Source organism: Oncorhynchus mykiss, chromosome 6 (assembly GCF_057628025.1).
Source record: "Oncorhynchus mykiss isolate SJ-2025 chromosome 6, ASM5762802v1, whole genome shotgun sequence".
Classification (NCBI taxonomy): Eukaryota; Metazoa; Chordata; class Actinopteri; order Salmoniformes; family Salmonidae; genus Oncorhynchus; species Oncorhynchus mykiss.
Window position 1 is genome coordinate 54517224 of NC_143027.1, and position 16578 is coordinate 54533801.

Sequence of the window (16578 nt, forward strand, 5' to 3'; positions counted from 1 at the left end):
GACCAAGCACGCCCTCATTCTCATAGACGGGGCTTGCAGTGGAGCAGGTTGAGAGCTTCAAGTTCCTTGGCGTCCACATAACCAACAAACTAACATGGTCCAACATTGTTGGAAAAATGACTTGTGTCATGCACAAAGTAGATGTCCTAACCGACTTGCCAATGCTATGGTTTGTTAACAAGAAATTTGTGGAGTGGTTGAAAAACGAGTTTTAATGACTCCAACCTAAATGTATGTAAACTTACGACTTCAACTGTATATATAAATATATATATATATATATATATATATATATATATATATATATATATATATATATATTTTTTTTTTTTGTGTATAATGTGTATATTTATATTGTATTTGACAGGGCGCATGAAAAAAAGACCAAGGCCTCAATATGTCTTCCTTGTTAAAATAAAGATGAAAATATATATATAAAAAATAAAACCTGTCAGTCATTTCTGTCATTCTTCCTGTCTGTCAGAGCTGGGAAGAACGAGCCTGAGCCGGAGCAGCCTGTCCCCAGGAAGGTGGCCATCAGAACCCTGAGCACTGAAGAGATAGACCCGGACGTCCTGGAGAGCATGCACTCTCTGGGTTGCTTCAGAGACAAGGGCAAACTCACCAAAGACCTGCTCTCTGACGAGTGAGTGATAGAGGGATGGGAGGGAGGGAGAGAGTAAGAGGGCGAGGGAGGGAGGACTGTAAGGATGGAAGGGTTAAAGAAGTGCACTCTGTGTTACTTCAGAGGTCCAAAAAAAATAATCTCACCAAAGACTTGCTCTCTGATGAGGGAGGTAGGGAGGAAGGAAGGGAGGAAGGATGGATGGAAGGGGAGGAAAAAGGGAGGGAAATCATGCACTTACTGGTCTGTGTCAGAGATCATAGCAAATTGATGAAAGACCTGCTCTCTGACTAGAGGGAAGGAGAGAGGGGCGGAGAGATATGGAGGGAGAAATGTGTCAGCGAGGTGCCAGCGAAGTCATCCACTCTGAGGTGATTCAAGGACATCCTACAGTATGACTTTACTGCCTTGTTTCTCCAGTGATAACCAGGAGAAGATGATCTACTTCCTGCTACTGGACCGGAAGGAGAGGTACCCCAGTCAGGAGGACCAGAACCTCCCCCCGCGCAGTGAGATTGGTAGGCTTGTCCAATTTACCCCCACACAATAGGAGAAGTAGACTAGTCCAGACCTTCTATGCCTTTTACAAATGAAAACCTGCAATAGCTACACCATAACTCGGATATGATGTTCTGTCACACATGTAGTTTGTTTGTTGCTGACTAGTTCTCTTTCTCTCTTCACTTGCTTCTCCCCTGACCCCTAACCTTTGACCCCCGACCCCTGTTCAGCTGACCCGCCCAGGAAGCGGGTGGACTCCCCCATGTTGAACCGCCATGGGAAGAGGAGGCCGGAGAGGAAGTCTATGGAGGTGCTAAGCGTCACAGAGGGGGGCTCTCCTGTACCTGTACGACGAGCCATCGACATGGCCACACATGGACAGAGGTGTGGTGTACACACACATACAGTACATGGACTCACTCACATGTATCATATTGACGCACATACACACATGCACAAGTACATGCAACACATATCAGTGTAATCACATGAGATTAAAGCTGGTGAATAACAGAACCACAGGACCTCCGATTAATATGAGTGGTCTGTAGTTCCAACTCTCAGTGTAGTACTCTTCAAATGACTGAATATTAAAGACATGCTCCGGAACTTTGGCGACTACTAAGTATTTTTTAAACCTCCCGCTTTGGGCTGGATGTGTCAATCTGTAGTTCATACATGCATAATCTATGAGTAGAATTACTGGCTTACCTCAATTAGCCATGAAATCCCTAGTTTGAAAGCGACTGTTTATCTTGAAGCTGTGCCGCGCCATTTTCCCTACATTGAGCTTCAGCCCCTCGCATTTGAGTGACAGCTAGCAATAGGCCTGTCCAGCGTTATCCAATAAGGTTGCATGGCAGGCCCAACGGCACAGTGGACGCAGCAGAGAGAGAGAAAGCAATGACGTGGTGCACATATCTGCACATATGTGACGTAGTATGCCATTTTGAGGGCCACTTTCTGGCTTGTGAGTGCTACTTTCAGAACTACTGGCTAAAAAGTATACACATCTCTTTAACACACACAGACACGTGCATATGCATGGACACACACACACACACACACACACACACACACACCACAAACGTACATATAAGCACGTACACACACACACTCACACAAACGCAAACACCGGATTCAAATACGCAGCAGCAGGGTGCCTACATATTATGGCACCTTGCTGGATATCTCTGTCCATTAGTTCAATCGGCTGTGTGTGTACTTCCAGTAGAATCCCTCTCCTCACTAACTCTATTATAAAGCTGCTTAGGGTGTTGTGACAGTCCAACAAAGACAGAAAAGCTGAAAAGTTTACAACTTTCTGCGCGGGTGAGTCATCCGAAGAGGATAGAGGCTTTAAGACTTCAACTCTTTACAGACTGTTAGAAAGTATACCAAATGTGAGAATACCCCATATTAGCATGACCCTTCAAAGTGTCTTTTACCCCTCTGTTTAATCTGTTTTTACTTGCCGATTTAATATATTCATGTCATGTGTGTGTGTCTTTCTTTTTTTCCATTGTCATGTGATGATCAACCATTTTTCTTCTTCTGTTAGCTTTTCCTTTCAAGACTAATATTACTTACTGTGCATTGGTCATCGTGAGCAATGGCCAGCTCTGTATTACATGCACAACTAACGTTAGGTTGACAACTCATGACCTATACAATAATCTGTACTTTTTTTTAAAGGAATGCTTAGAATCGGCCCTTTTATGTGACGGTCTTTCTGTCTCTTTACTTTCTCTCTGTCTGTCTGAAGTAAGTCTGTTTTCAGTAAAAGCTTGGATATCACAAACGCTAACCTCACCAAAGAAGAAAGGTATTTGTCACTTTTGTCTGTCTGCCTTGCCACAGTTGAGTTGCAGTGGGGTTTTCCCATTCCCACTCTCACCATGTATAAGTCTATAAGCCTTTGAGAGGGTAGTCTAGTAAACCTCAATGGAAACTAAGCTCCATCCTTGTCTGCATTAAAATAAATTCCCAAAGAATCTAACCTCTTGCCGTTAGAATTCTTCGGGAAACTTTTACAGGAAGTTCACTTGACTGCCTGGCTATCTGATAACGTATTCGCACATTACAGCCCTTATTTTCATACTGTGGTAAAGTAGGCCAATGTGATCGGGCCTAGACTGAACTGAAGGAGAGGGGAGATAGAGAAGAGATGGAGGGAGGGAGTCTTCTCTACACCCTCGGCTGCTTCCATGCACATCAAAAGCATCTTATCCTCCTTCTTTTGGCCCCTCTCTTCCCTTTGATGCTGTAGTTTCGGCGTCCCAGGGCAGATCCCAATTTTTAGGTCAACTTCCTTGCTTCCCTGTTTTGCCTCCTTCCCCATTGTGTGTATGTGTGTGTGTGTCTTTGTGCCTGAACGTGTGTGTGTGTGTGTTAGTGTCTGTGTTAGCTCCCACGCATGTGTGTGTGTGTTTGTTTTGTCTTCTGCCAATCTATTTGTGAGGTTACCTCATCATGGTGCATCAGGTCCAATCGTTCTTTCAAAGCCTATTCACGGATGACCTTGTGTCCAGGAACACAGTTTAGTGACGCTTCGCCGGTCCGCCCCCCCCCACCCACCCCGTACAGAGAGAGATTAGCATAAATTAATTGGTGGGAATGCAGATGGGGCGTTTTGCTGGAGCGAAGAAGAGAAGAACAAACAGGGATGGAAATAAGGCATTAATATCCCTCTGAGTCGTTTTTTTTTTATCTCCATTATCTAATTAGAGTGATACAGTGGTACACACACAAACATCAGTGGAGGCTGGTGACTTGAAAAACTGAGGAGGATGGGAGGCCCACGACAAAGTGTTTCTAAAATCGTCAAAGACTAATTATTTGAACCTAAAGCGTTTAATAAAGACATGTATAATACAATATTATGGGGAAGGGGAATGAGAGGGCTACTTACACAGTGTTGGAAAGGGATCACAGCAGTGATTGAATGAGGGCATGAGGTATGAATTGAAGTGTTCAGAGGATTGACCAGTACAGGACAAGATTTGACTGGGAATACAAAAAACAATAACACACACTGCATAGTTAGACTAAATAGCTAAGAATGAGTTAGTCTTAGCAAGGAGTAAAATCATTGATGTGTAATAATGTGAATGTGTATGTGATTGACTCTACATACAGTAATGAGAGACAATTGACAGGGGTACTCACAGTGCTTGGAGGGGATACATTCAATGTGCCAGTGGATGAGCGGGCACATGAGATGTGGTTTCAGTTCATGTCAGGAGAAAGTTGACAATGGTAGTGGAGTGGAGTGGAGTAGCCATCACCTCTTAATCAGGGAACAGGAGGTGACTTAGCTGTAAATACAAATAGCAGATACATTCCATTACAGCTGCACCATCATAGGTTTGGGCAACGAGTTTCTCTGTGAAGTTAAACTCAGACACCTCAAAATTCATGAAGTCAAACACAGACTGCGCATCTCGCCCTCTTAACACATCAAAGTATCCCAAGAAATGTTCCTTATCATCCACATACCTGACGATAACGGACAACTGCAAGCAGACTGGTGGCACCAAAGGTCCCAAAGCTGTGGGTAAATGTTAACCCCTGGGGCCTGGAGATGTTCCTTATATGTTAAGTGAACTAGGAAAACTCTGGACCCTATAAGGTATGACAGTGATTCATCCGTTGTATAAGGATTTGATATGGGCTGTGATGGGACCAGTGTTTCCTAATCAGGTCACATGGTTTTAAAAAAACTCCTAAAAAACAACTACTGGCCCTGGGGGGGATGAAAACCCTTTCAAACTGCAGCTACCTTATATTTGTTGATATACATTTAGACTAGATTATGAGGGGGATTACCTCTAACCAGACATATAGACAACAACTGATAGACAATATAACTCACAGGGCAGAGCTTGCGTTATGCATGTTTGCATCATGCAGGCCTATGCAACTGTAGGCCTTACAAAAAATGTACTCACATCTGTCATCACTATTATGTTGAATCATTAATTCCAGTTAATCATTTTGGATTAAAAACATATAGGCAGCATAGCCAGCCCAATTATGAATATAAACTAAATTTGATCACATTGACATTTTCTCCTGACACACAAATGGACTAATACATTTATTTATTTAACCTGGCAAGTCAGTTAAGAACAAATTCGTATTTTCAATGACGGCCTGGGAACAGTGGGTTAACTGCCTGTTCAGGGGCAGAACAACAGATTTGTACCTTGTCAGCTCGGGGGTTTGAACTTGCAACCTTCCAGTTACTAGTCCAACGCTCTAACCACTAGGCTACCCTGCCGCCACACATTGATGATGTGGGTGTTACTGACAAAAAGCACATGGCTGAGCTCTTTACTCACCAGGATTCCTATTTGACTCAGCCATGCCTCCTTGCCCGTCCAACATTTCCTCATCTCCCACCCCTTTTAATGCGACTATTATCCCCGATGCTTCTCCCTATTTTTTCCCTGCCCCGCTACAAAGTTTCTCCCTGCAGGCAGTCACTGAGTCCAAGGTGCTAAAGGAGCTCCATAAAACTTGACCCCAAAATACCATCTGGGTCAGATGGTTTAGACGCTTTCTTCTTTAAGGTTGCTGCCCCTATCATCGCCAAGGCTATCTCCAACCTTTTTAATCTGTCTCTCCTTTCTGGGGAGGTTCTCATTGCTTGGAAGGCAGCCACAGTTAGTCCTTTATTTAAAGTGGGAGATCAAGCTGATCCTAACTGTTATAGACCTATTTCTATTTTGGCCATCAGATTTGCCACCAATGCCTCTTATAGGACACATCGCTGTACTCTAGAATCCTCTGGTCATCTCTGTATACCCGTTGCAAGACCCATTGGTTGATGCTTATTTATAAAACCCTCTTAGGCCTCACTTCCCCTTGGCCTATCTGAGATATCTACTGCAGACCCTCGTCCTCCACATACAACACCCGTTCTGCCAGTCACATTCTGTTAAAGGTCCCCCAATGCACACACATCCCTGGGTCGCTCCTCTTTTCACTTCGCTGCAGCTAGTGACTGGAACGAGCTGCAACAAACACTCAAACTGGACAGTTTTATCTCAATCTCTTCATTCAAAGACTCAATAATGGACACTCTTACTGACAGTTGTGGCTGCTTTGTGTGATGTATTGTTGTCTCTACCTTCTACCTTCTGTTTTCTGTGCCCAAAAACGTTTGTACCATGTTTTGTGCTGCTACCATGTTGTGTTGCTACCATGTTGTTGTCATGTTGTGTTGCTACCGTGCTGTGTTGTCATGTGTTGCTGCCTTGCCGTGTTGTTGTCTTTAGGTCTCTCTTTATGTAGTGATGTGTTGTCACTCTTGTTGTGATGTGTGTTTTGTCCTATATTTCTATTGTATTTATTTAAATTCCAGCCCCTGTCCCCACAGGAGGCCTTTTGCCTTTTGGTAGGCCGTCATTGTAAGTAAGAATTTGCTCTTAACTGACTTGCCTTGTTAAATAAAGGTTCAATAAAAATAATTTAAATAAAAAACGTTACCAATTAGTTTTAAGTTGACCAGATGGACAGGGCGCATGAGCTATATGCTCTTATTAGTAGCCAACGGTTGATCAGACTGAAAAATAGTCTCATTTTCAACCCATACAGCATGTCAGATTTCTAATGTTTAGGTGTAGCCTAAGCTGCTGCATAACATTTATATCATGAGTTTTTGCTTGTGTCCGTCCGGAGTGATTATGTGTTGTCGTCTTTGCCAAATAAATACCGGAGCCTCCACTGACACACATACATACCAATGTGCACGTACACACAAACACACACACACACACACACAGACACACACATACCCACACATTGTATTTAATCGTCATCGAACACCAGATTTCTTTCAATGATGTGCTTGAAAGACTACCCGATATTGGTGAGGTGTGTATGATCGTACACACAAGTACAATAATCTGTTGTAATTGAAAAGCGCCTCACCTTGCAGCTGAATAAGAACGAACAACCATAAAATGTCTGATGTTTAGGCCTCCGGGGATGGCGGAGCGGGCTAAGGCACTGCATCACAGAGCTTGAGGCATCACTACAGACCCAGGTTAGATCCCAGGCTGTGTCATAACCGGCCGTGACCGGGAGTCTAATAGGGTGGCGTCCGGGTTAGGGGAGGGTTTGGTCGGGAGGCCTTTACTTGGCTGGCTTCTGGGTTAAGTGGGTGAGTGTAAAGGAGTGTGGTTTGGCGAGTCATGTTTTGGAGGACGCATGACTCAACCTTCGCCTCTGCCAAGCCCTTTGCGGAGTTGCACCGATGAGGCAAGATCGTAATTAGATTGAAAAAAGGGGGTAAAATACTAAAAAAAAATATACGTTGATGTTTACACACACAAAACAGAAATGACTGAAAGCATATAACTATGTGCAGGGGCGCAACTTTGGTTTTAGAAGTGGGGGGGGCATAATTATTATTTTATTTTTTGTCCAGTCGGATAAACACTCCAAACAGCCTATCCGGCCACTCTGAGGCGTTTGCATGGTCCTGAAGCACGCTGTTGCCTCGCTTTGTAGCACATTCCAAAGATAAAACTGGGATGGACAAAAATGCAATGTCCCCCCCCCACCCCCCCCGTTCCCAGTGAAAGTTGTGCCCCTGTGTATATGACAAAATAAACATGTTTGACTCATATGTACTCAGTATGCCTTCACAACATAAACTCAGTTATCAATATTGACCACATTCCGGGAATGCTGTATGGCACGCTCATAGAGAGACTTCTGAGGGAAACTCCCCTGCATCTTAACTCTGTGGTCTTGAGCTGTGGCTTGTAATATGTCTCCTTTCATCAATCTTCTTCTGTTTCCCATAGTTACGGTTTCGTGTAGTTTGCAGTGCAGTGACGTTACTTCATCTCCTGTATCCTTACTGTGAACTCGACGTCTGTCTGTGGAGGATTCCATTGCAGTTCGGTGAAAGGCAACTCGGCTCTTAGGTTCTGGTTCGCTCGCCTTTTGCGCTTTGTATTGCTGTCGCCTATTTTGTAATCCAGATGGCATTGATAAAGGTTACGGATGAAATCCTTCCCTGAGGTTGAAGCTTAGTGTGCATGTGTGCGTGCACACGGCAGCATATTTTAAACATGATTTACTGTTTCAATTTGAGTTTCCAACCAAATAGCCAAATTGTCTTTTGCAAATGAAATCCCCAAACCTCGCTTGGCATCAGTGGCCCAATGTGATGTGAGGGAGGGAGGGGGGTGACAAACAGAGGAGGGACAAGAGAAGGGGAAGAAATAAAAGAAGGAAGATGATTCATTTTGCAGTGTGTGTGTGTGTACTCACGGCGTAGCTGACATGTTTGAAGTATATATGTGGACTTTAGACTCTGATGTTTTGCATGTCTTGTTGTCATGTCGACAGACACGGTTGGCGAGTACACCCAATCTAGTATTTAAAAGCCAACACACTCCAAACCATTCAACTGTCTGCTGTTTTAGTCTACAACCACTGTGTGACTGTGTTGGTCATATTGTACACACAAGGCCATTTGAGGCTATGCACAAGGACAGCTCTGACGCCTCATCAAAGACAAAAGGAGAGGTAGAGGAAGAGGGAGACAGAGATTGACAGACAGAGAGAGGCTGAGTGAAATGGCAGAGAGGGAGAAAGAGAGATTGGCAGACAGCGAGAGAGAGAGAAAAAAAGAGAGATGGGCAGTGTGATGAGCCAGGAAGAGATTGAGAGTGAGTGAGAGAGTACAGTATTTGTATGTATTATGGATCCCCATTAGCTGCGGCCAAGGCAGCAGCTACTCTTCCTGGGGTCCAGAAAAATTAATACAGTTCGACAATTTTAAAACATTGCAATACATTCACAGATTTCACAACACACTGTGAGCCTTCAGGTCCATACTCCACCACTACCACATATTAACAATAAAAAATCCATGTGTACGTGTGTGTATAGTGAATATGTTATTTATCATGTGTGTATGCATGTGTCTGAGCCTATGTTTGTGTTGCTTCACAGTCCCCGCTGTTCCATACAGAGAGAGAGAGAGAGAGAGAGAGAGAGAGAGAGAGAGAGAGAGAGAGAGAGACCAATGTGTCTGATAGAAAACAGACTATGTAGTGAGCATAGCCTTGCTATTGAGAGGCTGCCATGGGCAGACCTGGCTCTCAAGAGAAGACAGGCTATGTGCCCACTGGCCACAAAATGAGGTGGAAACTGAGCTGCATTTCCTAACCTCCTGCCAAATGTACGATAGCATAAGAGAGACATATTTCCCTCACGTTACATGGACCTAAAAATAGTTGGAAAACAAAATCAAATATTGATAAACTCTCATATCTGTTATGTGAAATACCGCGGTGTGCACTCACCACAGCGAAATCCGTGACCTGTTGCGGCAGTAAGGAAAGGGCAACCAGTGGAACACAAACACCAAAGTAAATGAATCTGTTTAGTTATTTTCCCTTGCCATTTGTACTTCTACCACGTGCACTTTGTAACAACACTGCACATAGTTAATAATATAACATGTCAAACGTCGTTGTGAATGTAAACATTGCTTCTCATGCCATCAAAGCCCCTTTGACTTGAATCGAAATATGAGAGAGAGAGAGGGAGAGATTGAAGGACAGAGAGAAATGTGTTTAATAAAACTGCTCGGAAATCCCAACCTAAACAGACCCCCCTCCCCAGGGCTTGAAATAACCCTGGCTACATCCAGTGTTATCCATCCTTGTTTGAGTCAATCTCCTCTACTTACCCTGTATGATTGAATCTCCGCCAACCTTTTATGCTCAGGGCAAAGTCTTCAAAAAAAGAGCTGGCACACAAAGTGCTACAGCCACATACAACTGTGTTCAAGGTAGCTACGTTAATGAACTCGTCTTCTTCTGATCTCTTCTCCTCTACTTCTTCCAGAAGCTTCAGGTAGAACACGCCATTAGGCACGTATCAGCTTACCCTCCCAAATTGCAACTTTTAACCATTATGAGGGTAAATCCCAAAACCAATCTTAGATCAGTATATAGGGGACACTTTGTCCTAATCCTTTTGAAGGTTATATCCTTTTGGAGCTTTTTGTCCTCCCTCCGGCTAGGGGTGTGCCAGTGTGTGGTCTTATTGTAGTGTTCAGTGTTTTCCAGTTGTAGCACACGTATTGCATTGTCAGAAGATGTCTTTAACCCTCTGTGTGTGTGTGTGTGTGTGTGTGTGTGTGTGTGTGTGTGTGTGTGTGTGTGTGTGTGTGTGTGTGTGTGTGTGTGTGTGTGTGTGTGTGTGTGTGTGTGTGTGTGTGTGTGTGTGTGTGTGTGTGTGTGTGTCTCTGTGTCTACAGGTCACGGTCTATCAGCGGAGCGTCCTCCGGTCTCTCCACTAGTCCTCTCAGCAGTCCCAGGGTAAGAGCTTGGTTGTCCCGTACCACCCACTGGCCCACCCGGGGACCACACTGCATCGCACCAACTCACCTCACCGCTAGCTCTGCTGTGCTGTGGATGTCACCGGAATGCACATACTGCTATTCACTCGCTACGGCCGCTCATAAGGCTATACATAGGGCAGCTCATAGAGGAATCCATGGTAAAAAACCTCTCCGAAAGACCATCTGACATGAAGCCTGGATAATCCTGTCATGAGAATAGTGCAAAGCTACCAGCCACTATACCCTATGACAGCTTATGACTAGGGCCCTGTGGTGTGGACAATCATGTCACATGACCTGGATTTGAACTGTATTTAAAGCCTTTTGTTCAAACACTGTTTTTATTTTGTATGTCAGATGGTCCAGCACCATCCTCAGACAATTTCTTCCATTTTTGATGTAATTCTATTTCTGGAAAAAGTTTCAAATAAAGGTTCAAATCTATGTAATGTGACATGATAGCTCAAAACACAGGGCACGAGTTATGACACCTGACATAACGCTGATATGAGGTATTAGTGTGGGTCAGAATATTTTTTTTACGGTTTATAATTCATTAATGGGCTGTATCATTTGTTATACTGTAATATACTGTTGGTTACCATGACTGTTGTCATATCATTGTTATGACAGAGCTATGTAGGCTGTATGTCATAGGGCTTCTTGTGATGTATCATTGGATCCATGTGAGGTCTCATAAGGGCTTAAGTACTGATGAGGCAACCCCATCGTTCTTGTTTTAAAGTTCTTAATTCCCCCAACAGCTCATCAGATTGCAAACACATCCATTATTATAAATCCTATATGTGGGATTTGGTGTTCACTACTATAAGATAGTAACATAGTAATCCATCCAAAGTCATCTTCGATTAGGGAATACACTGGAAAATGCATATAAGATGACTGTAAAGGTTAGGGCTACAAATCAACTAGCCAGCTCTTAGCTAGCATGCACAGTTCCTCCATTCTTTTTTACTATGGCCATGCATTTTTAAAGCCAGCCCTTAGCGAGGACACAAACATGCAGTCATCACATATTCTGCCTCTTCTTGCGGGAACTGTCTGTGTTATGAAGGATTCTGTAGAGGTTTCATAGTTGAGGATATTTCTTTCTGGCAAATATTTATATCTCAGCAACCCCAGCAGGAGTTTTGTGCCTAAATGTTGCTTCATATTCTTTTTTTATGAGTGACACTGTAAAGGTCTTTGTTCAGATAGGGGTGATGCCATTTTAGTCCTCCTTTTTTAAAGTATAAATATTGTGCCGATTACGTAAGGCTACATGTTATGTCACACATTGATGGGATCACTCTACTGATGTATATGGGGATTAGGGTTTAGGAGTGTAATTTCACCTTTAAACGTTATAGCACCCACATGCACGCACGCACGCGCGCGCACACACACACACACACACACAGAGACATACACACTCATGCGTTATATTTAACGAGGATCACTTCACAAAGGCAGTCGTCATAAATGCTACATAATGCTGCCTTCATAATGCTGCCATATGAGTGACACAACAAAAAGCCATTAAACCTTGCATAAACCTTTAATACATGCCAGTTTTCATAAGCTGTAATAAACTTTCATGTCTTGTCATGATAGTTGCTATGTCATTCATACCACAGCATTGTGCATGCAGAATGGCTGCTTTCCACCAATCTGGAAGCTAATGCAGTTAGCTTTGGATGCTGTTTCAGTTGCCGGTTTGGGTTTGGCTTCATGAATGCTTGTAATTTTCTACACTTCTCTCCCCCCATGGTGCTGCTGCCTCCTGGTTGGCTGGTTATGCTAATGGCATGTTCTTCTTGTCTTTCTTTCTGCACTCTCATCACTCTCCCTGCCTGTGTGTCACTCGCTCCACCTATCCTCTCCTCCATGTCATTTCTTACTATATTTCTGTTTTTTTTTCCTGGTGCCTTTTCATTGCAATACACCATTATTGGCCTGTGGTGTTTTCTATATATGTCCCCTGGCTTATGGGCGTGGTCTCTCATTCGCTGCCTGCGCTGTCAATCTAACGGTGCATGTCCAATCGCAGCCGGTCCGGCGCTTCTTTATCCCGCCCCAGTCACCAGACCTCTGTCAGTCTCCCAACTGTAGCCCCACCCATTCCCCAGAGTTCCGCCTTAACCATAACGGGGTAGGGGGGGCCAACCGCGTGCACCCACACCCGCTTCCAAACTCCTACACGCCAAAGATGGGGTCCCCCCTGATGCACCCCCGCACACAGACCCTCCCCGCCAAGCCCAAAGTGTCTGAGAAGCCCCTTCAGACCACCAGGTCCAACCCCCTTCCCAACTCAGCTGACAGCCCAACCACCCCCAAGTCGGAGCCCACCTCCCCCTCCTCACCCCTGGGCAGCCCCCCCTACGTCCCCAACAGCCCGCGGCCACGCCGCCACCCGCCCCTCACTGTGCCCCCCAAGCTCTCCATCCCCCTGTCGCCGGCGCCACCCATGTCCCCCCTCCACCGGCACCGCCTCCACCCTGACCACAACGGTCACAAATCTGTCCCCACCATACAGGTGACTCCCCACCCCTCTCCGCGGGGGAGCCCCCTCCCTACCCCCAAGGGCACTCCGGTGCACACGCCAAAGGAGAGCCCGGCGGGCACCCCTAGCCCCACGCCGCCCCCCAGCCCCTCCATCGGCGGGTTGCCCTGGAGGACGCGTCTCAACTCCATCAAGAATAGCTTCCTGGGCTCGCCGCGCTTCCATCGCAGGAAAATGCAAGGTACTGGACTGGACTGGGGTAGGAGACTTGTGGAGGGGGACGAGAGGTGAGGGAATAAGGCAGGATTTCCACACACACTCACGGTGGGTGTAGGAAAAGGGACCCTTTGGTGGCTCACAGCTACATCCTTCTGGGCTGCGTAGATCATCCCCAGCGCAAGGACGTGCTGGAACCACCTGGTCAAGGGGATTGGTCGCCATGCGTTTTAAAATCCTACCTGTACACGCTTCTGGTGAACAGTAGAACAAGTCATACTGCCCTGTTAAGAATATTTCACACTCTCCCAGTAGAGTGCTAGCATTAGCGCTTAGCACAGGGTGGATTTCTGCCTTCACCTCAAGAGGGTTAACAGTAATCGTCCTATTCGCTGTGATGTAATCTTGTTAAACCAACGGGGAGGTGTTCTTCATGCTAGTCCCATTCAATTCTATATGATTGGTCATATACATTATCAATCAACGGCTATTCCATTCCCTAATGAGAGGAGCAAAGATGAAAATAATGGTTGTTTGTGTTATGAGGAGCGCATGGCGTCAGAGCTTTACCGTTATGATGGTTTTCAAAGCGTGCAAGCTCATATATGTAATTGGAGAAACTGTAGTGTGTGTTTTTCTTCTTCTAATGAGCGGTATACCACTTTCATGCCCGTCGGTAGGTTGCCATGTAATATGTGCTGCACGGTGACAGATCATTTCAATCCTCCATTACTAAGGGGCGGCAGGTAGCCTAGCGGTTAGAGCGTCGGGACAGAACGCTAGAGCCAGCAAGGTGGAAAACTCTGCTGTTCTGCCCTTGAGCAAGGCAATTAACCCCCACGGCAACTGCTTCCCGGTTGAACGCATTCAGTTGTGCAACTGGCTAGGTATCCCTTTCCTTTCCCTAACATCATTTCTACAACTTGAAGGGATATTGTCCATCTTATCCAGAATAACCTTTGTAGATGATGGTATTACAATGGTAAAAGACCAACCAATTTATAAGCAAGATTACGGAGGAAAATATTTTTGGCTTTATGTTGTACTTATGCACAATATAGTATTCATGTACATAGAAAAGATCAAGTGATAAAAAATATAATAAATAAAACCCTCTCAGATGTCAATCAAGCGATGTTGCCCATTTGTCTGACCTTTTCACCTTTAAAGGTCCAATACAGATGTTTTTATCTCAATATCAAATCAATTTTGGGTAACAATTAAGTACATTCTTGTTGGTCTATGTACCTCCTGGTGGTGTCACCAGGTCGGCCAAAACTCCGTCCCACCAAAACAGGTTGAAATTTCAGGCGGCCTTTTCAAACAGCTCTCACACCAAAAGGGTAATCATCATCGTCACAATTTCACAGTAGTATTCCAACCTCATAGTGTGGAAATGTATATCAAACACAGAAAAATCACGTTTTTTGACTCCATTGGGCCTTTAACCTTTCACTTTTGACGTTGTTTTCTGCCTCTCTCCACAGTTCCCACCCAGGAGGACATGTCCAGCCTCACACCAGACTCTTCACCAGAGTGAGTGACCCAGGAAAACATAAATACAACGTTTGACAAACATTGAGGTAAAGAAAGAAAGTCACACCCCCTAGTTATGCTCCCAAAACCCTGAAGAAGGCACTGTGTACCGAAACATTTGTTTGCTATATCCATTAAATGTTTGGGAGCATAACTAGAGTGTGAGACTTTCTTTCTTATTTATAGTTTACTCTCCTATAGTCAGCACCTCTACAGAACATTGTTGGGTTTGCGTCAGCTTATGCCTTTTACTAAAAATGTAGAGGTCAAGCGCCATAGGGACCCGTAGGTGGTCTGTAGGTGTTCTTTCCGAGGTCTAACGCAAGTCTTCAGGAAAAGACCTGTCTTTAGTCATATTCCAGTAGGCCTATTTGCTTATGGCCTTGCGTTCACCTAGTGACTTGTTTTTAAAATTATACGAGAAAAAAAAAGATTCCATTTGATTTGGAATGGCAAGCCAGACAAAGTTAAACAGACCTATTTATATAATGAATATGAATTATGAGGGCGGAAATGATTCAATATTAAAGCATTAGACCTAAAGGCTTCAGTCATACAAAATATGTACTTAAATCCAAACGGGTTCTTTAGCAGATTAGTATGAATGTCTCACCCCATGTTCAAGAATGGCATTTTTCTTTTTATTCAGATTACAACCTCTCACTTTCGGTTATTTGAAAATGAAAAATTCTCCAAAATATCGCAATTTTTTTAACAAGCCATAGAAAGTGTGTTGCAATTTCAGTTTATTTCACCAGAAAAGACAGAACAAATATTATGGTTAAACTCAAATATACTAATTGAAAAGAAAACATATATATACTGTATATATATTTTTGGAGAAAAGCATTTAAAAAATGTTAGAATCTTTGTAAATGATATCATAAATAGGACTGTTACATCACACATGTCTGCTCTACTCAAAATTACAACCAACTAATTGCAGCATTACTGCAAGAATGGAAGTGGAAGGGGGAAAAAGTAATTTGTCTGTCAGCCCTGCATTAAAGACCAAAATTGGTTAAAGAAAATTGTGATGAATAAAAAAGTATACCAGTTTAATTGAACCTCTCTAGGATAGGGGACGCAAGCGTCCCACTTGGCCAAGAAAAATCTAACTTTCATGAAATCACTCATGTACGATACTCAATTAAAGCTACACTCGTTGTGAATCCAGCCAACATGTCAGATTTTTAAAAGGCTTTTCGGCGAAAGCATAAGAAGCTATTATCTGATGATAGCACAACAGTAAACAAAGAGAGTAGCATATTTCAACCCTGCAGGCGCTACACAAAACGCAGAAATAAAATATAAATCATGCCTTACCTTTGACGAGCTTCTTTTGTTGGCACTCCAATATGTCCCATAAACATCACAAATGGTCCTTTTGTTCGATTAATTCCGTCCAAAAATATCCAAAATGTCAATTTATTTGGCGTGTTAGATCCAGAAAAAAAGAGCTTCCAATTCACTACAAAATATTACAAAAGTTACCTGTAAACTTTGCCAAAACATTTCAAACTACTTTTGTAATACAACTTTAGGTATTTTTAAACGTTAAAAATCGATCAAATTGAAGACGGGTCTATATGTGTTGAATACAGGAAGACAACAAACCAACGCTACTTTTCAAGTCTTGCGCAACTCTCAACAGTGTTACCCAGTTCCAAGATGCCCGTACTTCTTCATTGCACAAAGGAATAACATCAACCTAATTCCAAAGACTGGTGACATCCAGTGGAAGCGGTAGGATCTGCAAACAAGTGCCTAAGAAATATAGTTTCCCAATGAGAACTCACTGAACAGACAGAAATCTGAATG

At 43.8% G+C, this 16578-nt stretch overlaps 1 protein-coding gene and 1 long non-coding RNA gene across 7 annotated transcripts in view; one reads left to right on the forward strand and one right to left on the reverse strand.

Moving 5' to 3' along the window:
* The window catches only part of LOC149982926 (uncharacterized), a 38083-nt gene extending 33652 nt beyond the window's left edge, over nucleotides 1-4431 (reverse strand). Inside the window, exons 1-3 of one of the 2 annotated variants that reach the window (XR_016496755.1) lie at nucleotides 4295-4431; nucleotides 4038-4132; nucleotides 3710-3761 (exon numbers count right to left, since the gene is read on the reverse strand). This is a non-coding gene — a long non-coding RNA (uncharacterized LOC149982926). Of the gene's footprint in view, nucleotides 1-3709; nucleotides 3762-4037; nucleotides 4133-4294 lie in introns of those variants that run through there. The other variant, XR_016496756.1, reaches the window with a different exon arrangement.
* Nucleotides 1-16578, forward strand: part of brsk2b (BR serine/threonine kinase 2b) — a 178879-nt gene that overhangs the window by 138838 nt on the left and 23463 nt on the right. For 3 of the 5 annotated variants that reach the window (XM_036980439.2, XM_036980441.2, XM_090238197.1), the window contains exons 10-15: nucleotides 485-646; nucleotides 1046-1143; nucleotides 1357-1510; nucleotides 10419-10479; nucleotides 12553-13246; nucleotides 14709-14757. In XM_036980439.2, the coding sequence (XP_036836334.2) occupies nucleotides 485-646; nucleotides 1046-1143; nucleotides 1357-1510; nucleotides 10419-10479; nucleotides 12553-13246; nucleotides 14709-14757 (1218 nt within the window). The remainder of the gene's footprint in view (nucleotides 1-484; nucleotides 647-1045; nucleotides 1144-1356; nucleotides 1511-10418; nucleotides 10480-12552; nucleotides 13247-14708; nucleotides 14758-16578) is intronic. The other 2 variants (XM_036980443.2, XM_090238196.1) reach the window with 1 other exon arrangement.